The 23,658-nt window shown below is 37.7% G+C and overlaps 2 protein-coding genes across 2 annotated transcripts; one reads left to right on the forward strand and one right to left on the reverse strand.

Annotated features, from left to right (window-relative positions):
• The first annotated feature begins 7,999 nt into the window (after positions 1-7,999).
• Positions 8,000-9,447, forward strand: LOC122006359 (peroxidase 1-like). The gene is made up of 4 exons (XM_042561830.1): positions 8,000-8,269; positions 8,357-8,545; positions 8,618-8,780; positions 8,857-9,447. The coding sequence occupies exons 1-4, from the start codon at positions 8,054-8,056 to the stop codon at positions 9,270-9,272; spliced, it is 984 nt and encodes a 327-aa protein (XP_042417764.1). The 5' UTR covers positions 8,000-8,053; the 3' UTR covers positions 9,273-9,447.
• Positions 9,447-11,139, reverse strand: LOC122006360. Its single transcript, XM_042561831.1, has 2 exons — positions 10,609-11,139; positions 9,447-9,691 (listed from the first exon to the last, which is right to left on the reverse strand). The coding sequence occupies exons 1-2, from the start codon at positions 11,102-11,104 to the stop codon at positions 9,648-9,650; spliced, it is 540 nt and encodes a 179-aa protein (XP_042417765.1). The 5' UTR covers positions 11,105-11,139; the 3' UTR covers positions 9,447-9,647.
• Positions 11,140-23,658: the final 12,519 nt, after the last annotated feature.

Raw genomic sequence — 23,658 nt, forward strand, 5'->3', positions numbered from 1 at the left:
TTCTGGTTTGTCCAAAGATTATTACAATTTATTGTAATAATATTGGTGCAGTAGCAAACTCGAAGAAACCATAAGTCTATAAAGGCAAGTAAACACAATAGAGCGCAAGTACCACCCAATACGAGAAATCATATAAACGAGGAGAAGTTGTTGCTGCCTAGAATGCATCAGATGATGACCTATAGATCTTTTCACTAAGGTCCTTAAGGCGAGAGCTTTTGATGGACTTGTTGAAGGGTTGGGAATCAGATGTATGGCAGCAGATATGGCAGCTTAGTCTTTTAGTATAAGTGGGAGATTGTTAGAGTGTATACTAAAAGCCTAGCTTTTGGTATAAACATTTATCTAGAAATAAGAATCACATTGGTCAAATATCTACATTTATGATAAATGTAGTTGTTCAATTAATTTATATTGTAGATAACATGGTGTGTGGTGTCACACACAGAGGATCATGTTATCAGTACCTTATAAATTATAAACAGTAGCTCACGACCATAAATGGAAAGGAACAAACCATTGGAAGGTCGTAGTGTAATTATGTATTAGTTTATCTTAACTATATAATTACACTAGTACACTTAGAGTGTATTGAGTAGGACCATTAGAGGTCGTTTCTTTTATACTGATTTTATAAAGAAACAAAGACCTCAGTTATTATGGAAGTGTGTGCTCTTAATCCTAATATAATAACAAGCACATATATTTGATATTTATTTCTTTAATTTATCAATGGGTGAGATTTAGTTCGATGAATCAATAAGCCCGATAAGTTGGGAAATGATATCACTTATAGTGTGTGTTGTTGATTATAGAAGGAAACTGTGTCCTAGTGATCTAGGTTGAGAATGTCCCCAAGAGGAGCTCATAAGGATTGTCATGTTAAACCCTGCAGGTGGACTTAGTCCGACATGACGATGAAGTTGAGTGGTACTACTCTGGAGCTAGATATTAATTAAGTGAGTTGTCAGTAACTTACTTAATTAGTGGACATTTGTTATCTTAAACACAGGGAGACTAACACACTCATAATAAGAAGGAGCCCAAAATGTAATTTGGGATTGGTGCGGTAGTTCAATAATAGTTCTTTAGTGGAATGAATTATTATTGATGAAATTAAGTTGTGTGTTCGGGGCGAACACGGGATGCTTAATTTCATCGGGAGACCAAAACCAATTCCTCCTCTCGGTCCCTATCGTAGCCTCTAGTATATAGAGATTTATACCCACCGCATACCCACCTTCTTACCCATCCAATGGGGCCGGCCAAGCTAGCTTGGAACCCAAGCTAGGGCCGGCCAAGTCCAAGTGGATGAGCCATGTAGGTGGCCGGCCAAAGCTTGGGTCCCAAGCTTAGGTGGTCGGCCACTAGAATATTAAAAAGGATTTTTATTAAAATTATTTCTTATGTGGATATCATGATTTTAAAAGAGATCTAGTTAAAAAATTAAAATTTCCTTTTATAACTTTCTACAAAAGATTAAGAGAAGAGATTAATCTCTTTCCTTATTTGTAGTTTAAAAGGATGGTTTTAATTTTTGGTAAAAACTTTCCTTATTTGTAAATCATCTACATGATTAAAAGAGAGTTTAAAATTTGAAATCTTTCCTTATTTGTTGATTAAAGGAGGATTTTAAATTTTAAGAAAACTTTCCTTTTTAAACATATTCATGATTTAAAAGAGAGTTTAAAAATTAAATATTCTCTTTTATAAGTTTCTACAAAAGATTAAGAAAAGATTTGATATCTTTCCTTATTTGTAGATTGAAAGAGATTTTAATTTTTAGAGATAACTTTCTTTTTATCCACATGTTTAAAAGAAAGATTTTAATTTATTAAATTTCCTTTTTATAAACCAATCATGAAGGGATAAAATTATTGGAGAAATTTTTATAAATTTCTGGAAACAAATTAGGAAGTTTTAATTCTTGTTTAATTAAAACTCTCCTTGATTTGAGGAAATAAGTGGTCGGCCATGTTTAAGTGAGAAGAAAAATTATTTTAATTAAAATAAAATTTTCCTTTTCATGACAAAAGAATTAAGGAAGTTTTTAATTAAATTTCCTTATTTGCCAAGACCAAGGATTATAAAAGAGGGGGTAGAGAAGGCTTCATGGTGAACAACCTCTATTATTTCTCTCCCTCTTTTCTTCCTTGGTGTGGCCGGCCTCCTTCCTTTCTCTTCTCTCCATCTTGTGGCCGGACCTCTCTTCCTCATTGAAGATCAAGTGGTGGCCGGATTTTAGCTTGAGGAAGAAGGAGAGAAAGCTTACATCCCTTGGAGCTTGATTGGTGGAAAAGATCTTCATCTCTTGGAAGCATAGTGCTTGGCGAAACTTGAAGAAAGGAGAAGAAGGTGCTTTGGTGGTTTCTCATCTCGGAAGATCGTTGCCCACACAACGTCCGAGGTTAGAAGAGGAATACGGTAGAAGATCAAGAGGTCTTTCTAAAAGGTATAACTAGTAATTTTTCTTTCCGCATCATACTAGTTATTTTTGGAAATAATACCAAATACAAGAGGCATGCGATTCTAGTATTTCGAATATGTTTTTCGATGTTGTGTTTTTTTGTTTTCTTTTTCTTGTGATTTGATTGTTCTTTTCGGTTAACCTAAAGTTATTTTAGGAAATTAAATATTAGCTTTCCATAAAAGGTTTTGTCTAGTCGGTGGTGGTTGCTCCCATATCCAAGAAGGCCATGTGCCTCGCCACGTCAGTACTGGGAACCAATTATGGAAATTAATATTTAATGGAATTAATAACTTAAGGTGATTTGGGTTGAACGTGTTAAGTTCCGCAGGAGACCCAAGTCAAAACCTAAAAGAACGAATAGATTAAGTTTTGGATCAAACGTGTTAAGTTCCGCAGGCGATCCAAAATTTAATTTAAAAGAACACATGGTAGCTAGGAAAAGGTTCAGACCTTTGTACAAAATTTTTGTACAGTGGAACCTCTAGGCTTTCCGAGTAGCAACCAACACTTCCTTCTGGTAATAAATCATTAGGTTGTAAGTGGATACTAAAACGTAAGTATAAAGCTGATGGATCAATTGACAAGTATAAGGCCAGACTTGTAGCCAAGGCGTACAAGCAAGAGGAAGGCCTTAATTACTTTGATACATACTCACCGGTGACAAGGATTACGTCCATACGAGTGCTAATAGCCATTGCAGCATTGTATGACCTTGAAATACATCAAATGGATGTTAAGACTGCGTTCTTAAATGGTGAGTTGGAAGAAGAAATTTATATGGAGCAACCCGAAGGGTTCATGGCTCCTGGAAATGAGAAAAAGGTGTATCGACTTGTTAAGTCGTTGTACGGACTTAAGCAAGCGCCTAAACAATGGCACGAAAAATTTGACAAAGTAATGCTGTCAAACGAATTCAGAATAAATGAATGTGACAAATGCATTTATGTCAAAAACACACCTGAAGGCTATGTAATTGTCTGTCTATACGTAGACGACATGCTAATAATGGGCAGTAATCATGATGTAATCATGACTACAAAGAAAATGTTGACCAGAAATTTTGATATGAAAGATATGGGTCAAGCAGATGTTATATTGGGAATTAAAATTTTCAGGACATCAGAAGGGATAGTTTTAACACAATCCCATTATGTTGAATCTGTATTGAAAAAATTCAATGCGTACGATCTCTCTACAGTGAAAACACCTATGGATCTAAGTCAACACTTAGCGAAAAACCATGGTGAGACCATATCGCAGTTGGAATATTCTCGGATAATAGACAGTTTGATGTATCTCACAAACTGCACACATCCGGATATTGCCTGTACGGTCAACAAACTGAGTCGTTTTACGAGTAATCCAAACGACACCCATTGGAAAGCATTGATGCGAGTTCTCAGATATTTGAAATATACTATGAACTATGGATTACATTATGGAAAATATCCCGCTATGTTGGAAGGATATTGTGATGCTAATTGGATATCAGATACAAAAGACTCCAAAATTCACTAGTGGATATGTATTCACGATCGGTGGGGGAGCAGTATCTTGGAAATCCACTAAGCAGACTTGCATTGCTCGGTCAACTATGGAATCCGAGTTTATAGCACTAGACAAAGCAGTTGAGAAAGCTGAATGACTGCGGAATTTCTTGGAAGATATTCCGAGCTGGATGAAACCTGTGCCTGCCGTACTAATCCACTGTGATAGTCAATCGGCGATTGGAAGGGCACAGAGTAATATGTATAATGGGAAGTCACGACATATACGTCGTAGACATAATACCATTAGGCAGTTGATCTCGAATGGTGTGATTGCAATCGACTATGTTAAGTTCAAAGATAATTTGGCAGATCCTCTAACGAAGGGGTTGAGTCGAGATCAAGTATACTGCTCATCAAGAGGAATGAGATTAAAAATCTACAACTGAAAACGACTGTAGCGATAACCCAACCTTGTTGACTGGAGATCCCAAGATCTTGGTTCAATGGGACAACGAAGTTACAGAAGTTGTGGTCCAGCACATTAGATAGTTTATCTCTATCCCAATCCTAGGATGAATTTGTGTTGTCCTACCTCATGTAGTGAGGTTAAGCTTATACTTTTAGTGACTTCTATACCTGATAAGGTGGAGTATGGTAGGATACTCTTGATAGAAGTGTCACCTATGTGAGTGTGAAGACAGGCCGCTTCAATGAAACACTCATGAATCCAAGATGGTATCCATGGCCGAAACGGAACCAACCATGAGAACCTAAAGTAGGTGAGATAGATCTCTGTGTGGGTGTTATTGTCTAAGTATACACCAACAGCTCAAGACATCACGTTCACTGCGCAGCCTAGTATACTCGATAGCATTTCACTACGGAATGTTCAAAGCCACAAGCTACCTCTCCCGATGCAGTGACTTATCGATTGGACTCTTGTAAAGTGTCAGCATGCATACACGCATTGCATTAATTTCCATTCATGTGGGGGATTGTTGGATATTGGGGCCTTAAATGGACCAAAACGATTTTGAGGAAGGAAGCCATCAATTGTTGAAAGTCGTAATTGACTTCAAAATTGAAATCTACGATTCACGTAGATAGATTTAGACTATTAATTTGCTCAAAATTGATTAAGGGTGAATGAGAAATTAATGTTTAAAGTCAGCCCAAAATAACATTTATTATTCATTAATAAAGTGCATGAGAGAATAGTCCCACATCGGAAATTCTCGATGTGTATTCTCTACTTATTAATGAAGATGTGTTAATGGAGTTAACACAAAAATAAAAGGACAAGTGCTCCCTTAGCCCAGGGCAAGCAGGTGCTCGCACCTGTGAGCCCGCCACCCGCCACGTGCGCAATGGGCGCTTTGTAGGCGCACTTTGCACATACGCATTGAGGAGCTTAAATTTATGCTCCAGGCGACATTGCAGTGCCTACGTGGCACTCGGGTGACGTGTCAGGCTCGTACATGATGTGGCAGCACCTATGCGGCATCCTCGTGGGCAAAGGGAGATGACTGGACAGTTGACTTAGGGAATGGATGACTACCGTTGATCAACGTTGATCAAATAGGTATGATGGATCGCTTGTGATGCGATCTAGAGCGTTGGATCGCAAAGAGTAACGATCTGACGGCTTGGGATGAGACTTGATCTGAAGCATCGAATCAATGGATCCAGATCCGATGGCCGATGACAATAGGCGGGATCTGAGGGTCATAACTCCTCAGATCTGATGGATGAGATTGAAGTGGGCTTGGAGAAGGGTTACAACCCTTCAGAATGGATGATCTAGATCGATCCAGCCCAAAGAACACATCCACTCACCCAAAGGACACTCAACCTCTTCTTTCAGTATAAATAGAACCCTCCAGATGATGGAATAAAAACTCAATCCTCTCTTCTCTTCCTCAAGCATTCATCTCATCTTGTGCATTCAAGAGTCCAAGAAGTCTACTAGAAGGTTCGCTGGTCTCGGAAGTCGGAGTGCTACGATTCCGAGACGTTCGTCGTCGTTGTATCTTGGGAACGAATTGCAACAATCCGTTAAGCACCGTAGCGGAGCAATATCGTTTACGGAGATAGTGTCGAACACTAGCCTCGACGATCAGTTTACATACTCCAGAAGCTACCCGGGATAAACATCTTTTTCTTGCAATAGGTGAAAAACTACCATCGACAATTCAAACAAGGGAAATAAGTATCAAATAAGTGAGCGCAACTAGACATATGATATGTGACTCCAGAATCTATAATCCACGGAGAGGAGTTTAAACATGAGAGAACTTTAGGATTGCTATCTATTTGTGCCAGAATACCACATGAGAAGTTGGATTTTATCAATTTCAAGAGTTAATTCATTTGCTCTTTCTTGAAGGGACCTGAGTCAGTTTTATTGGCATAGAAATTCCACAATGCTTCTCTCCTTGATTGACTTCTGATATGACTACTTCAATTTTATAATTGATACCAGGAAGAAATAATTTCTTTTATACAAAAGAAAGAAATAATTTCTTTTATACAAAAAAAATAAGTAGAAGACTCTCTTGGAAAATTTATAATAGAAATAAAATTAATAAAAAAGAAATTAAATAATAAAGAAAATTAATAAAAAAGAAATTAAATAATAAGGAAACTAATTAAAGTTAATATTTGACATATTATCTTTTCCTATTTTTTTCTTGATTTGTATATCTTTGATTTTACTAAATTTCCAATAAATATTTAAAATTTTTAAAAAGTGTGATTGTTTTTATCATTATTTTTTTTTTGATAAATAGTCATGTTAAAAATTTTGGCCATTCATGTGGCACAGTCATTTTGAATATGACATTCTTATTCATTTTGGCAGCATGGTTCCTTGGTAGAAAAATAAGTATGTGAATGTATAAAATATGTCATTTGCAATTCAAATATTTAAAAATTTCAGCGTTAAACTAAGACCTAGATATTACATATAAATGCTCTCAAAAAATATTTTATCAAGCAAAGAAGATTTGGTGAAGAAAAAATAATTGCAATGAGTAACTTTGTGGTAGCTTAATTTCTTTACCGTGCAATCAACTCATTATTTATGATTGAAAGTGATAATCAGATAAAAGTTTAAAAGATTTAATTATGATTCACCGAATGAATATTTTATAAATTGGATACTAAATAAAGAATTGTGGATGTTGATATAATGGTTGGATTAAGCCTTTGATTTCATATTAATACAATCAAATAATATAAAACGAATTCCATTCAAGCAAACTAATTTTGTGAAGATTATTTAACCTTTAAAGAATTAAATTAGTTTTTTAAAACTATTTCTTTTAAATGTATAATGCTTATGCTTCATAATCAATATTATCCAAGCAAACCTTTCCTCAACACTTGCATGCTTTGGACCATTGTTTTGCTTTGGACCATTATTAACCAACACTTGCACGCTATATAATTTCATAATTCGTTGTCCTCAAAATAACAACTCACTTCATAGCAACTGCTCTCGTCGGTTTGCTTGTTCTTAACAACTCAGTTTTGACATTCCACCAGACACCCAACAAATCTAACAATTATTTTATGTGTTTGATCTAATTGCCTAAGCCAAACTCAAAAGCAACAGCAAAACATTACAAGAAATTAAACATGAGTCATTAGAGACCTAAAAAGGCCCAACACATTTTCGTGCCTTGCCAAATCAACTAGTTTAGAGAATTCATGCTCTAACCATTACAATCATTTGATTCAATGATTGATAGTGTTCATAAACACTTTAGTCTGTCCAGCACATGCATTTGATGCCCACAAGCAAATTTAAAGTAATAGTGATTTGTTTCTTTCTTTTGGGTCAATATATATATAGTTAGTAAAACCACATGTTGAGTTCTAATCATCGAGTTCAGTTGCATGATTCTGGTATTATTGTAGCTCAAATGATTTTGCAATCTAGACAAGATAATTTTCAGTGTACTTACTGCACATGCAACTTAATAAATAGTTTCAGTAATAGCTGCAAAGATTACGAAAGCACTCTATTTAAGCACTCTCTCCTTCTAGTTTCAGCATCAAACAGTCTGATAAAGTCAGCTATCGAATTAAGATGGCCACTAAAACTCTCTTTGTGTTCTTGATCACTCTTACTTTTGGCCTCTTAGCAGGCTCAGCAGAAGCACAGAGCTTGAGTGTTGGTTTCTACACCAAGACTTGTCCTAGTGCTGAAGCCATTGTGTTCGAGGAGGTGTCGAAAATCCTTGACCTTGTTCCGAGCCTTGCTGCTCCTCTCTTGCGGATGCACTTCCATGATTGCTTCGTGAGGGTATGCTCGATCGTGTTCTATGAATCGAAAATTCACTATGTAAGGGACACAAAATTTACTAGATAATGGATGAGTTTGTGTGTGCAGGGATGTGATGGTTCAGTGTTGCTCAACTCCACAAATGGCAATGTGGCTGAGAAGGATGCAAGGCCGAATCTATCACTGAGAGGGTACGGAGTCATCGACAGGGTGAAGGCTAAGTTGGAAGAAGCTTGTCCTGGAATCGTATCGTGCGCCGATGTCCTTGCTCTGGTGGCCAGAGATGCAGTGGTTTTGGTAAGTAAAACTTCAATAATAGTTTGATATGTTCAACAAAAAGCTTGCATCCTAATTGCTCTCATAATTCAGAGCAAAGGGCCATTTTGGCCTGTGCCGACCGGTCGAAGAGATGGCCTCGTATCGCTTGCCAATGAGACAAGGCAACTGCCTCCTCCCACTTCAAACATCACTACATTGATCTCCATGTTTGGATCAAAAGGATTAAGTGTCAAGGACCTTGTTGTGCTATCAGGTACAATTCAATTTCTATATAGTTAGTAATATTCAAATTGGTTAATTCCTTGTGTTCTTAACGCATTTGCAATTAGGTGCCCACACGATTGGAATCTCTCATTGCACTTCCTTCAACGATCGGCTCTACAACTTCACCGGCAAGGCCAACCTTGCTGATGTTGATCCAACACTCGACAAAGAGTACTTGGCGAAGCTGAGGACGATTTGCAAACCCAACGACAACATCACGTTCGTGGAGATGGATCCAGGGAGCTTCAGGACGTTCGACACGAGCTACTACAAGGAAGTATCCAAGAGACGGGGTGTCTTCCACTCCGATGAGGCTCTGCTGAAGCACCCCTTGACGAAAGCCTACGTGCTAAGCCATGCCGGTGCTTCGGAGGCGGAGTTCTTCCAAGACTTTGGGAACTCCATGATCAACATGGGCAATGTAGGCGTGCTCACTGGCTCAGCAGGAGAGATCAGGAAGAAGTGCTACGCGATCAATTAGACTGGGTTGTGTTCTTGACTAGGTGAGTTCTTTTTTATTAGCTAAAGTGAAGCAATTAATGTTCTTTGATTCCATTCTTGTTGTTCCCGTTTTTGCTCCTTTTGATTCTTTTTTTTCAACTCTTTGATTTGTATTGTTGAATTTGTGAGAATAAAATGGAAGAACTCTACCACTACCACTGAAGTTTCTCTTATTATGTTTGGCCTATGTGCAAATATGAGACAAAAACAAAGAAGTTAATACAGTACAAGCTAAGTAATCATAAGACACTTCCCATTTAGAACATGCCATGAGTTTCATTACATGGAGAGATGACATGAACAAGGATGATGAGGAAGATCTGGAAAATTGTTTTGGATCGCTGCTCATTAATAACTATCTCTGCTGCCCAAAGCCTTTCCTGCCATTGCCAAAGAGTTCTGCAATCCAAAGGAAACAGTCAGAATGGGCAGTGCAAATTTACATGATGGCCATGGAGAGAAGAATAGCGTAGGAACCAGACAAGGGTCATGCTATCAGTCGCTGTTAGATCACGAGGCGAACAAGGCAACTAAAAGAAATGCAAGCAAAGAAACTGAAAACTTTCTTTAAAGAGTTATCATATTAGAGAGTGCCAGATAGAGTGCTGGAAGGACTTTTGGAGATGTTGCCAAGGCCTTGTGTAAGACACTGAAACATTATGAACGAAAAATTAAAATATTAGGGTAGCAGATTAGAATGACAGGATCACAGTCAGATGGATCTCTTGCATGCAGGTTAGAAAATAGAAATTATATAACCCAGGGCACTGGGCTTGTCTGCCTCGAATTTTACAGTCGACAGAATTTTAAAAACATGTATCAGGATGAATTTGATTGTAATACTATTTGATATCCTCGCAAGTAGTAATTGAAAAAGAGTTTCAAACTTACTAAAATTACTGTTTAGAAGGGTGGAAATACTGTAAAATTATAGTGGAAAGGGGTTCCATTTCAGATATAAATCCAGTTTGTTTTTCCAGAAGAAAGAAATGTTACAGCAAAAATTTTGAGTTGCATGAAAGCTACTGAATTGCTTGACCAAGCTGTTAAATCCTTTTAGATATTTAGGGATCATAATCATGCAAATGAACAGGAAAAAGTATGGGTTTTAGGGAAAATGAGAGGCTCTGCAGACGGATCATAAAACACAGATTTTTGAAAGAAAAAAAAAAATCATGCGACAAAAGATGTGTTTTTGAAGATGAAGACAAAGAACCAATCGAATTGCGGAATTGGATGTAAAATCATTCGACTTGGAGAGTATATGAATTTGAAATGGAAGCGAAAGGCGAAACTTTTAGAGTTAATCCACTCACCTATGTCGTCCGCCGCTTCCCCTTCCTCCCCTCCGGGGAGGCAATCCGGCGGGTCCTCGAACGAGGAGATAGGCAGGCGCTTGCGAGCGAGGCCGATGTCGAAGAGAATGACGCCCGATTCCGGATCGGAGACGACGATCCCCTTGACGGGGAGCCATAAGAAGAGCTCCTCCTGCGACCACCCCTCGACCCCCCGGATCGCGCCGTAGCTAAGGTTGCCACGCACCTCGCGATCGAAGAACGAAAGCCCGTCCCCGTACCGCACGTAACAGAGGCGTCCTATCCGCACCTCGAGGAGGCCGGAGGAAGGGTCGTGGGCGAAGGAATAGACGGCCTTGGGGAGGAGCCCGACCGGGAGGCCATGGCCCCGGAGGAGGTCGCCGATCGTGGTGGATTCGCCGCCCGCATAGGGGGAGGCGGAGAAGAAGAAGAATGGGAGGAGCACTACGAAGGGAAGAGGAATCCCAACGGCGGTGAAAGGCGAGATCTTCGCCATGGCTCGCCGATGTCGTCGAGGGACGGAAGCCAACGGCCGGGCTTAAGAAAGGGCTCTTCCTTTCAACCCCCGAAGAGATGAGTTGGCATCGTTTGATTGGTCTTCATTCGGTGCGGGCCCCTATGTGGAGCTACTCTCACATAAAACGGCAAATATTTTAAATAAATTCCTAAAACAATAATTATGGATAATAATTCACATTTTAAGTTATATCCTTCTGGACATGGCGGACAAACTCCATTATCTAATAATTACTTATTATGTGAATCAAATATGATTAAATTATATAATCTTAAATAATTAAAATTAATAACAGTAACCTTGTATTAGTATTAAAGTAATGCTATGTTTTTGTTTCAATAATAAAGTGAGTGGATTCTCACTATTAATAAAAGTAGGAGCATTTATTTTTGTTAACAATTATTTAGAATTTTAAAATACTAAATCTAATGCATTCTTTATCGATATTTGCTATTTCTCATTTTAATTCAATAATTTTATAATTTTAAATTTAAATATTCTCATGCATGTCCTATATTCTAGTACGTATATTGAGTCATTAAGCTACATGAAATCTATCAAATTAACAGGCCCGCCTACTAATTAAAAGACATAAGATAATCTAATATTCTAACGCCAAATTAAATCTCACTTTAAGCAGGCAGCACAGCACTCCTCGAGAAAGCCAACCACATTGTTTACTTTACTCACGGAAGATCTAAAATTTTCAAATGTTTCTTTTTGGCTCGAGGTAATTAATATAACTAACCCCAATTATGATTAATCTTGCTTAGACACCAATGATTAAGAGCATGGGAAGAATATATAAAGGAAAAGAATGAAACAGGATAACCAACTCAGGGAAACATGGAAGTGAGTCTGTTCAGGTAGAGTTGGGCAGGTTGATGGATAAGTGCCATCGATGTTGGTGATGATGATGATGATGGAGAGTTGCTTTAGTGTTTAAAGAAGCACATCTTTCTTCATTCCTTGCACCTACGGAGTTAGACTGGGCAAGTCCCAGAAAAGAAGGGATCAGAATCACTTAGTCCTAAGACACTTTTTGAGAGAAAGAAAGATAGAAAAAGAGATTATTTTTGAGGTTGATGGAGTTGCACTTGCAGGAATCCAGCAGCTGGGCTAGTTCAAAGAATGGCTTATTAATTGGGCTGATGCTCATCCTGAAGTGTTCATCTCTTTCCGAAACATTTTTGTTTGAGTGCCTCATCGTTGGGCTATTCTTTTTCATGCATACAGAAAACCGCAAGCTTGTTGAAATTTGAATGGCCGGTGGCATAAAGTAATCAAGTAATCTTGACAGATAATGGCAAATCTAAACATGGTGGAAGTCTGGTTTCATTTTGACATGGAATTGACTTTCTGCTTAATTGTTACTTGAATCAGCCAAAAGGTTAGGTGATAAAGCAGTGACATAGAAGAAGAAGAAGATGATGACTGCTAAGTCAACCAGTGCCATCCATTTGAGTTTCAAACAGAGATTAATGATAATGTTCAGTTTCAGATACAGAACTTCTTATCCTTTCTTGTTCTTCTTTTTAATTTACAAAAAAAATCCATCTAAGTTTTCAAACAAACAAACAAAAATTCTTTGCAATTTTTTTTTAATTGATGAATTTGTTCTCCATGTAATTGTACTCTTAAGTACAGTTCATCCAAAACTAAAATATTGAGGCCAATCAATAATGGAGTGATTCAAACTCTTACATCAAAGAGAATCTCATCATTATTATTCTCAAAGATCAATCTCATGATATATCTCAAAGCTAAGGTTTATTTAATATTCCTCGAAAAAGTATTCCTTAGTGCTGTTCTTAATTTGCATATATTATTATTGAATTCGATCCATTGTTTAGTCTAGAAGAGCATTAGATGCATATTAATTTGAAAACAAAAACCCAAAAGCAACCACAGTGGAGTATATGCATGCATTAACAAAATTTAATGATAAAGGGATTTGGCACCTTTGAGAAGGTACTAATTAAAGTTACTTTAAGCCCTCAGGCTATGGTGCAACGGTAGGACATCTAAATTATCATTCAAGTATCCATAGTTCAAGTCTCAGCTATGATGAATTTGTAAGAATTTTTCCTCCAAATGAGGCATGCAACTAAAGGATGTTGGGCTCCTAAGCTGCCCGCTGCAAGCGCTTCCCGATTTACCCTGGTGGCCGGTGGAAAACTTCCGTGGGGTTGGACTGGTCACCCCAGACTCGACGTTACCCAACTTGGTTAATCATCATTAATTAAAGTTACTTTAAAGGTAGGACGACGCGGTGAAAAGATGCAGGGGGCTTTTCTAAGTACTAAGGGTTTTATTTTCATATAGAGTACACCTACAATGATCGAACTATTAGTGATGCGGGTAGTGTTGGTGCAACCTTAGGTCAAGGTTGACCTGGTTGACCCGACTCGAGGTGACTTGACTCGAGTTGTATTTTGATGTTTGACTTGGGAAGATTGTCGGTGCAACCTTAGGTCAAGGTTGACCTAGTTGAGTTGCATATTGATGTTTGACACTCGTGAGAGAGTTCTATTCTTGATGTTTGACAAGAATAGGTGTTTGGGAGATTGTAGGTGCAACCTTAGGTCAAGGTTGACCTGGTTGACCTGATTCGGGAAAAGTCCAAGCAGGGAGCTTGGCACGCGAAAAGTCCAAGTATGGAGACTTGGCACTGGAAAAGTCCAAGCAGGGAGCTTGGCACGCGAGAAGTCCAAGTGTGGAGACTTGGCACGGGAAAAGTCCAAGTATGGAGACTTGGCACTGGAAAAGTCCAAGTATGGAGACTTGGCACGGAAAAGTCCAAGCAGGGAGCTTGGCACGAGGGAAAGACCTAACTGGGATGTTAGGCAGGTGGAAAAGTCCTGGTGAGTGAAGCCAGGCAGTGGGAAAGTCCTAACTGGGATATTAGGCAGTTGGAAAGTCCTGGTGAGTGAAGCCAGGCAGTGAGAAAGTCCTAACTGGGATGTTAGGCAGTGTGGAAATCCTGGTGAGTGAAGCCAGGTGGAAAGTCCTGGTGAGTGAAGCCGGGCAAGGGAAAATCCAGATAGATCAAGGGTAATCGGACATCTGGTGTTGAGAAGTCCAAGTGAGTGAAGCTTGGCATATGGAGTCGGAGAGGGCTCGGTAGCTCGTTCTCCGAGCTAGGTTAGAGAGGGCACTCTAAACCTAGGAGTTGGATCGGTCTGCAGACCGATCCAGTGAAACTCAGTGTTTCCTGATCGGTCTGGTGACCGATCAGATTCCACTCAGTAGCATACTGTGGAGTTCCTGATCGGTCCCTGAACCGATCAGGCGACGATCAGAAGTGAAGAAAGAAGCTCCTGATCGATCCAGGGACCGATCAGGTGTATGCCTGATCGGTCTCCACGACCGATCAGGAGACGAGTGCGCTCACGGCTGGGAGAGCTGGGATCGGTCTGGGGACCGATCAGGCCCTGGTCCCCACGACCGATCGAGTTCGCACCGATCGTGATGAAGCGATCGGTCAGTTCTAGCTGCGTTGCGCTGCAACGACTAGTTTCTTCATTGCCTTCTTCGCGGTATAAAGGGGTCGAGAGTGCTGCTGCATTACTTCTTCTTCCTCTTCTTCTCTGCGACGAACTGCTGCTGTTCGTGTTTGAGCTTTGTTGAGCTCTTCTTCGCAAGCTTCGCGTGAGCTTCATTCCACGATTGGATCCGAGAAGCTGCTGCTTCATCCGTGAAGTTGTTGCTTCATCTGGGACTTCAGTCGACAACGAGAAGGCAAGCTAGTGTTGTTGCATTCATATTGTCTTGTATTTCTTGTTGTATCTCGTGTACTCTTTGCTTGCTGTTGCAAGATTTTGTGGCGAGGTTTCTCCACCCAGAAGGAGTATATTTTAGCCGGATTTCCGGGGATTCATCCACCGACGGATTGACAGGGCTCGTCCACCTTACGGACACGCCGAGGAGTAGGAGTATCATCTCCGAACCTCGTACATCGCTGTGTTAAGGTTTGATATTCTTCCTTTCGTTTCTAGTTTATTTTTCCGCTGCGCTAACGAAGTGTAGGAAGAAACACGAGCGATTTGGGGTCGGCTATTCACACCCCCCTCTCTAGCCGTACGAAGGATCCTAACAGGTAGTACATGGAAAATAGTGATTAGCAACTGAAATTTTTATCACAAGTTTTTGGTTGCCAACATCATTTAGCAACGAAAATTTATTTCCATCACTTGTTTGCGACGGAATTTAGTTTTCGTCACAAAAATTAGTAACGAAATTAAAAGTCCATTTTCCGTCACTAAATTAACTATAGAAATAAATTTTTCATCGTTGAATTTAAATAAAATTTTTATAATATCTCTCCTTATTGATACCTTTAATAACAACATTCAATAGTTACAAACCAATCATGATACTTTAGCCTCTATTATACATGAAACACAAGATAAATCTATAAACAACTTACAGTGATCTCCCGAAAAGAAATCGAAGAAGACGTCGGCAAAAATGCTGCTTAATGTCAAAAGCGCGATTACGGATGAAACAAGAAAACCCTTCAAGTTTCACGAGCTAAATCCCTTTCCACATGATGTTCTCTTTGCCCACTATCGCCTCTGCTGTGCACTCTCCGATTGCTCTTGGACGCATTAATATATAGAAAGAGAATCTACCGATATGCAACCAATGCATTAATGACACATAATAGAGGAAGATGAAAGTGAATGAGCACCTCCTTCATCTTCTTAATGTTGCAACTCATGCAATATCCAACATCTCTCACTCGTCAAGTCAATCTATAAAAGTTATATGGTCATAAAGATCACGTAAGTCACATAGACTACGAGATGATTATGTCACAAGGCCAAAGCAAAACATTAATTGGTCACAAAGACCAAATAAGTCACATATATTTTATGATGATCAAGTCATAAAGACCAGAGCATCAATTAATTAGTCACAAAGACCAAATAAGAACATCCAATCCATACTTCAGGGAAAATGGTTTGTGCGACAGCAAGCACACTGAGAAATTATTGCTAAGAAGATTGTTACATCTTACATAGCTGCTCTATAAAAATGAATCAGAGACATTCTTATAATGGCGCATAGCCTCTCTCTTGGCTGTAAATATTCGTTATCTAGGAAACATCCAATCTCCTAATGTTATACAACCATTATCTTGGAGATATCCATGTCTTGTTATTTATCCAGATTAAATAATCTTCATTTACATCAATATAAACATCTCAAGAGCATGTTCCATATTCAATATTCATAATCATTTCTATACGTAACAGAAATGGGTTGACTAGTGAATAACATCAAAAGATGCAAATCTATTTAATCTTCCTTTTTAGCTAGAATCTATTCATTATAATCAGTTGCTTTCCTAGTTATGCTCCATAGACTGAATCATCCATAGGCAATAGGAAGCATGCTAAAGTAGCAGACACTGATTATAACTTCAAGTAGACAACTAAATAGTTACTTAGGGTAAAATTAAGATTAACTTATAATCTCAAGGGTCTCACATAGCAGAGAAGCAGGGATCCATTCTCCTACTACCCTTCTTGTTGGTATGAATCACATGCTATGATGTTATTCTCTTTACTAAAAAGAGCATATATTTTTCTCGAATTTTAACATCGTATAAAATTTGATCTAGACATACGTAATGTCTAATTCTGAATTCAACATATAATTCTAATCTGGCTTGAAACATATTCAGTAAATGATGGGTACATTTACTCCGATCATTACATAAGTGATCTCATCTGGACACATTTATCAAGGTGACCTTAACTTATAGGTATGTCTCTATTCACAACTACATAAGTTGTCCCATAAGTAATGGTCTTACCTCTATTTATGCTTAACAAATAGAGATGATTATCCATGTAAGTGGATCAATCTCAACCTGCCAACATGCTCATTAAGACTTTAATCGAAAATGTAACAACATACACACTGAATAGATCATAACATTTTACGACGTGTTACATTTTACGAAGTCACAAAGACTTCCCATATCCTTGAAATGACTCTTTAGTCAATGACTTAGTAAAAGGATCTGCAAGCATAGTACGTGTAGGGAGATATACTCAAGAATTATCATTTCTTGTCCACAATATCTCTTATAAAATTATGCTTAATTCTATATACTTGTCTTTGTTGTGATATTTGGGATCCTCATCTTAACTGTCACAATACACTGTAACAAGACTCCCACTATCCTCAGCAATTTTCAAATACTTCAGAAACCTTTTCAACCAGATAGATTGTTGCACAACTGATGCGCAAACCGCATAGCTTTCATTGTCGACAAGGCTACATAAGCCTAGCTATATAGCTTCTATTGTTGACAAGGCTACACAAGCCAAGTCACACAACTTCCATTATCGACAAAGCTACATAAACTTGCTTCTTGCTATTCCATGAGATGATGTCACCATTCAGCAAGAAGGTATAACCATATATGGATTTTCTGTCATCAAGGTCCCCGCCCAATCTGCATCTGTGTAGCCACTTAAGCACATATCTGATCCTTGGAAATAATGCCAATAATATGTTATCCTTTTTAAGGTATTTTAATATTTTTTTCACCACTTTCCAGTGTCTCGATCCTTGGTTTAATTGGAAATGACTAACTAAGCCAACATAGTTTATAGCAAGATGAGTACACAATATACTACACATCAAACTACCAATAATATTGGCATATGATTTTTTTTTATTTTGACTATTTCTTCAGGAGTCTTGGGATACAATATTGTAATTTGACATATTGAAGTGTTGTAGCATCTTAGTGATATAAGTGTCTTGAGACAAACCCAAAAGCCTTTTTGATCGATCTTTCATGATCTTCACTCCTAAGATGTACTCAACTTTTCTTTAAAAATAATACCCTCAATTTGGGTATATATCTTTTTGCAACTAGTCGAGCTTTTTATCAATTAATTGATCTATTTGTTTTCCTCTTGATTTTGAGAATCAACTTATTCCTAATAGCCCTTCGGCCCAGAGGAAGATCGACTAAATCCCTAACTTGATTCTTTCTCATTAACTCCATTTCCTCATCCATTGCAACTTACATTTTTTTCTCTAACTAAGTATCTTAATGCTTCCTCGACTATTCGAGGTTCATTACGTCAATTGGGAGAATCATCAATACCTCATTCTCAATGTCAAACCTTCTCCAAGGAATAATTTGACCACTACTTCTTCGTAGGTTAGACTGTTGAGAAACTGATTCATTTAGTGGCAAATTACTCCCACTAGGTTGACTAGATTCAGGCATCTCCTGATTTCTTGATAAAGGAATATTATCATTCTCCTCTATCTTATATAGAGGAATAGTCTTATCAATTTTACCTTGTGTTGAGAATTCAATTTTAAGAAAAGTAGCATCTCTTAACTCTATTTCAGAGATGGTTCCATCTTGTCGCTCACCAATAAAGATATAACTCTTAGAAGTCTTAGAATACCTTATAAAGATACACTTCTTATCTCCGGGTCCTAATTTTTTTATATTCGTGAGTCTTATCATGAATGTAGGCAGCTGACCCCCAAGGTCTCAAATTATTCAAATTCGACTTTCTACATGTCCAACGTTCATGTGGGGTAGATGGAACTGACTTTGAAGGTACTTTGTTAAGTATATAGGTCACAACTAATAATGCATCTCCCCAATAGGAGATTAGTAAATTAGATTGCGCCATCATAAATCTAACCATTTTAAGAAGAGTCATATTTTTTCTTCCAACAACAACATTTTGTTGTGAAGTTCCAGGGATAATTAGCTGTTTAATAATCCCTTTCTAATTGCATATTATCTTGAACTAATCAGACAAATATTCACCTCCATAGTCAGTACGCAAGGTTTTAACCTTACATTCCAATTGTTCTCAACTTCATTCAAGTAACGAATGAAGTAATCTAATTCTTCATATTTGTGTGAAATCAAATACACATAACCAAAACGTGTGAAGTCATCAATAAATATAATAAAATAAGAACTCCCATTTCTATCCTTTAAATTCATTGTACCACAAATATCCAAATAAATTAATTGCAACGGTGATTCAGTCCTAATAGCCTTTCTAGCAAGACAATGCTCATATATAAACAAATTAATCTTAGCATGAGTACTTAAAAGGTCCTCCTTAGATAATTTATTCATTCATTATTGTCCTATATGTTCTAGTCTGGCATGCCAAATTTCATCATTAACATCAGCATTACTAGTAAGAGCAATTTTTGAAAAACAACCATCATTATTATTTGGTTCTACATCAAGAACCATAAAATCATTTGTTACATAATCATCCTAATTAACACAGAGTTAATTCAAAGTTCCACACAATGGCTATAAAAATTTACACAATAACCTAAATCAAGAAGACAAGTGACAGAAACCAGATTCCGTTGAATCTCAAGAGTATATAGTGTAGGGGATCTTGTGTAGATAGCCGGCTAGAAGGGGGGTTGAATAGTTGGTGCCTCCAAATGTTCGCTTCCTAGGTATTCATTAGTGCACAAGCGGAAATACAAGAATAAATATGAATACAAATACAAATATAAACAAGAAAGTTAATCTAAAGACAATAAGGAAATGCAAACAACTAACACGTTTGTTTACGTGGTTCGCAGATAACTTGCTCATACTTCATGGTTGTCCATAAGGTGGACGATCCCTCAATCCATCAGTGGATTAGTCCTTAGCAAACTCCGGCTAGCTCAAGACTCCTTGTGGGTGGAGAAACCTTACCACAACTTCAACCAAGACCTCTTGGATTACACAAGCACTTGAGAATTAGTAGACTACTAATTAGACTTTGACCAAGTCAAATTTCGTCAATCTTAACCAAGCTTCCAAGCCTTGGTTATATAGGTCACGAGTTGAAAAACCCAGCCTACTAGTCGACTGGTGAAAGTACCAGTCGATTGCCCTCTGTGGAGATTCGACCATTACAACCCAACGGCTCGATACCAGTCGACTGGTGAAAGTACCAGTAGACTGCTCCACACTGGTCGAGTGAATAGAAGCATTCTGTTTGCTCCTAGTCAACTATCCAGTCGACTATATCAGTCCACTATCATTTCCATCAGTTGATCGGTAACCCGAGTACAGTCTCTCAGCACTTAGTCCCTCACCCTTACGACTCACTTGACTATTCGTTGTAGCCTTGACCTCTTGCCTTCAAGCATACTTCCTTTGGCTCTCACCCCTCGGATGCATCCAAGCCCGCGACTTGTCCCCAATGTCATCCTTCGCGTATGCCTCGAAGTCACTTTCCTCGGCCCTTGTCCTTGCTGCCTTGTCCACGGTCCCTCGGATGCTCCATCCTTCACCTGACCTGAAGCTATCAAGCTGAGTCATATGTGTATCTTGCAAACCTACACACTCAGATGCACATATCAAATATAAGGGTAAACCTAATTTAAACTCTTTGCCCAAATACCAAAACACATGATCACATGGACCATTAGGATTGCTCCGACATACAGGAAATCATGTAGAAACAAAACACTATCACCACGGAGGTTGAGTTTGCAAGTGGCGACTCCTTTGACTTCAGCTCTTGCATTATTTCCTACATAGATCTATTTGTTGCCAGCTGGTATCCGTCGATACTCTACAAATGTAACTCACTCCCGAGTTACATGGTTAATTGCTCCTGAATCTATAATCCACAAAGGATAAGAATCATCTAACAACATTGAACTAGCAATAAAATGCTCAAGAAAAGAAGACACACTTGCATTTTCCTTTCTTCTTGATTGAGCCTTGTCCCACAACAACAAGTTCTTTCTTCTTTCCCTTCCCCTTCTTGAACCATTTCCTTTTCTTGGATACAGATGATCTAACAGAACTAATAGCCACATAAGCTAGTCCAGAAATCCTTGTGGATTCAACTCTATCCGCCTCCAATGGCGTGAGATGTCAATGAAAGTGTTAATACTCTCACTGTGAGTTAGGATCTGCTTCATGGTCTCCCAAGAATATGGAAGGGAACAAATAACTTCTTGAACTTGTTATTCTTCGTTCAACTCATGACCAGCAGATTTAAGCTTCTGAATTATGTTTGACATCTCCTGAGGTGTTGAACCATTGAAAGATTTGGACGTTTCTTGTAGCTGTTAAACTTAATCGTCAGCTGTTGAAGGTTGCTCAAACTTACTCCACTGTATTTCTCCGTAAGGGTTACCTATACTACATGAGCAATAAGATACGACTCATATTCAAAAACTAGGTCATCCACCATTGAACTAGTCAATATTCCCTTAGCAGTGGAGTCCTTCTTCTATGTCTTATAAGCATCAAGATCTCGTCTGTTCTGTGTAGTAGGACCATCTACAGATTCTTTCATAACATATTTTATAGCCTCAAGAACTTCTTTTTCCTCAAAAATATATTATATCTTGAGCTGCTAGATTTTGTAATTATCCTCATATAATTTCTCTTTGTTATTGAGTCTAACTATGATGTTCTTATTTGCCATGATCTAACATAAATAAATATATTATTTAGTATTCATTGTAATTCATATGCATGCAATTTATGATTGACTTAATGTTAATTTGAGTTGGTTTATAAAATCAAGTGATAACTATGTTTTCACTCATCATTTGTATGACCAATTAAATCAACATTGATCAATATTATTATATACATCCCAAAAAATAAACTAATCATTATTCTATCATGATTTCTTTAATTAAATAAAATAATTATTTAATAAAATGAACTAATCATTTATCATGTATCATGTATCATGTATCATGTAGAGTAATCAGCATATGAATGAACATATCATTCACATAAACATGTTGCATATTGTTAACATATAACAAACTGACGTGAACTAAATGTTAGAGTATATACTAAAAGCCTAGTTTTTTGTAAACATTTATTTTGAAATAAAGTGTTGAGGTTTCAAGGTTGCAAACATAGTCCCATATTGAAAACACATGAGAAAGATCATGGGTTTATAAGAGAAAAGATATCTCCATTGGCATGAGGCCTTTTGGGTAGAGCCCAAGAGCAAAACCATGAGGACTTAGGCCCAAAGTGGACAATATCATATCATTGTGGAGATATCTAAATTCTTTTCGATCCAACATAAAGAACCACATTGGTCAAATGTATACATTTATATGCTAAGTGTAGTTGTTCAATTAAATTATATTATAGATAACATGGTGTGTGGTGCCACACACAGAAGATTATGTTATCAATTCCTTATAAATTATAAACAGTAGCTCACGATTAAGATGGAAATGATTGGAATAGTCATAGTGTAATTTGGTATTAGTTTATCTTAACTATAAAATTACACTAGTACACTCTGAGTATATTGAGCAGGACCATTTAAGGTAAGTTTTTTTATACTGACTGCATAAAAGAACAAGACCTTTGCTATTATGGAAGTATGTGCTCTTAATCCCGATATAATAATAAGCACATATATCTAGTATTTATTTCTTTGACTTATCAAAGGGTGTGATTTATTTCGATAAATCAATAGGTCCGATAAATTGGGAAATGATATTATTTATAGTGTGTGTTGTTGATTATAGAAGGAAACTGTGTCCTAGTAATCTAGGTTGATGATGTCCCCAAGAGAAGCTCATAAGGATTGTCATATAAACCTTGCAGGTAGACTTAGTCTGACATGACGATAAGGTTGAGTGGTACTACTCTTAGAGCTAGATATTAATTAAGTGAGTTGTCAGTAACTCATTTAATTAGTGGACATTCTATATCTTAAACACAGGGAGACTAACACACTCATGATAAGAAGGAGCCCAAAATGTAATTTGGGATTGGTACGGTAGTTCAATAATAATTCTTTAGTGGTATGAATTATTATTTGTTGGTTGCTACTCAAAAAACCTAGAGGTTCCACTGTACAAAAATTTTGTACAAAGGTCTGAACCTTTTCCTAGCTACCATGTGTTCTTTTAAATTAAATTTTGGATCGCCTGCGGAACTTAACACGTTTGATCCAAAACTTAATCTATTTGTTCTTTTAGGTTTAGACTTGGATCTCCTGCGAAACTTAACACGTTTGATCCAAATCACCTAAGTTATTAATTCCATTAAATATTAATTTCCATAATTGGTTCCCAGTACTGACGTGGCGAGGCACATGGCCTTCTTGGATATGGGAGCAACCACCACCGACTAGACAAAACCTTTTATGGAAAGCTAATATTTAATTTCCTAAAATAACTTTAGGTCAACCGAAAAGAACAATCAAATCACAAGGAAAAGAAAAACAAAAGAACACTATATCGAAAACAAATTCGAAACACTAAAATCGTATGCCTCTTGTATTTGGTATTATTTCCAAAAATAACTAGTATGATGCGGAAAGGAAAAATACTAGTTATACCTTTTAGAAAGACCTCTTGATCTTCTATCATATTCCTCTTCTAACCTCGGACGTTGTGTGGGCAACGATCTTCCGAGATGAGAACCACCAAGCACCTTCTTCTTCCTTGCAAGTTTCGGCCATCAAAACATCTTCTAGGATGAAGAGGTTCAGCCACCACCACCATGCTCC

Source organism: Zingiber officinale, chromosome 7B (genome assembly GCF_018446385.1).
Source record: "Zingiber officinale cultivar Zhangliang chromosome 7B, Zo_v1.1, whole genome shotgun sequence".
Taxonomy (NCBI): Eukaryota; Viridiplantae; Streptophyta; class Magnoliopsida; order Zingiberales; family Zingiberaceae; genus Zingiber; species Zingiber officinale.

Excerpts from the sequence above, each read along its gene's own strand:
- LOC122006359 (XM_042561830.1), top strand. The coding sequence starts at position 8,054 with ATGGCCACTAAAACTCTCTTTGTGTTCTTGATCACTCTTACTTTTGGC. Across the intron at positions 8,270-8,356 it reads TCCATGATTGCTTCGTGAGG|GGATGTGATGGTTCAGTGTT; the intron begins GTATGCTCGATC and ends TTGTGTGTGCAG. Across the intron at positions 8,546-8,617 it reads CCAGAGATGCAGTGGTTTTG|AGCAAAGGGCCATTTTGGCC; the intron begins GTAAGTAAAACT and ends CTCATAATTCAG.
- LOC122006360 (XM_042561831.1), bottom strand. The coding sequence starts at position 11,104 with ATGGCGAAGATCTCGCCTTTCACCGCCGTTGGGATTCCTCTTCCCTTC. Across the intron at positions 9,692-10,608 it reads GGAAGCGGCGGACGACATAG|AACTCTTTGGCAATGGCAGG; the intron begins GTGAGTGGATTA and ends TTTGGATTGCAG.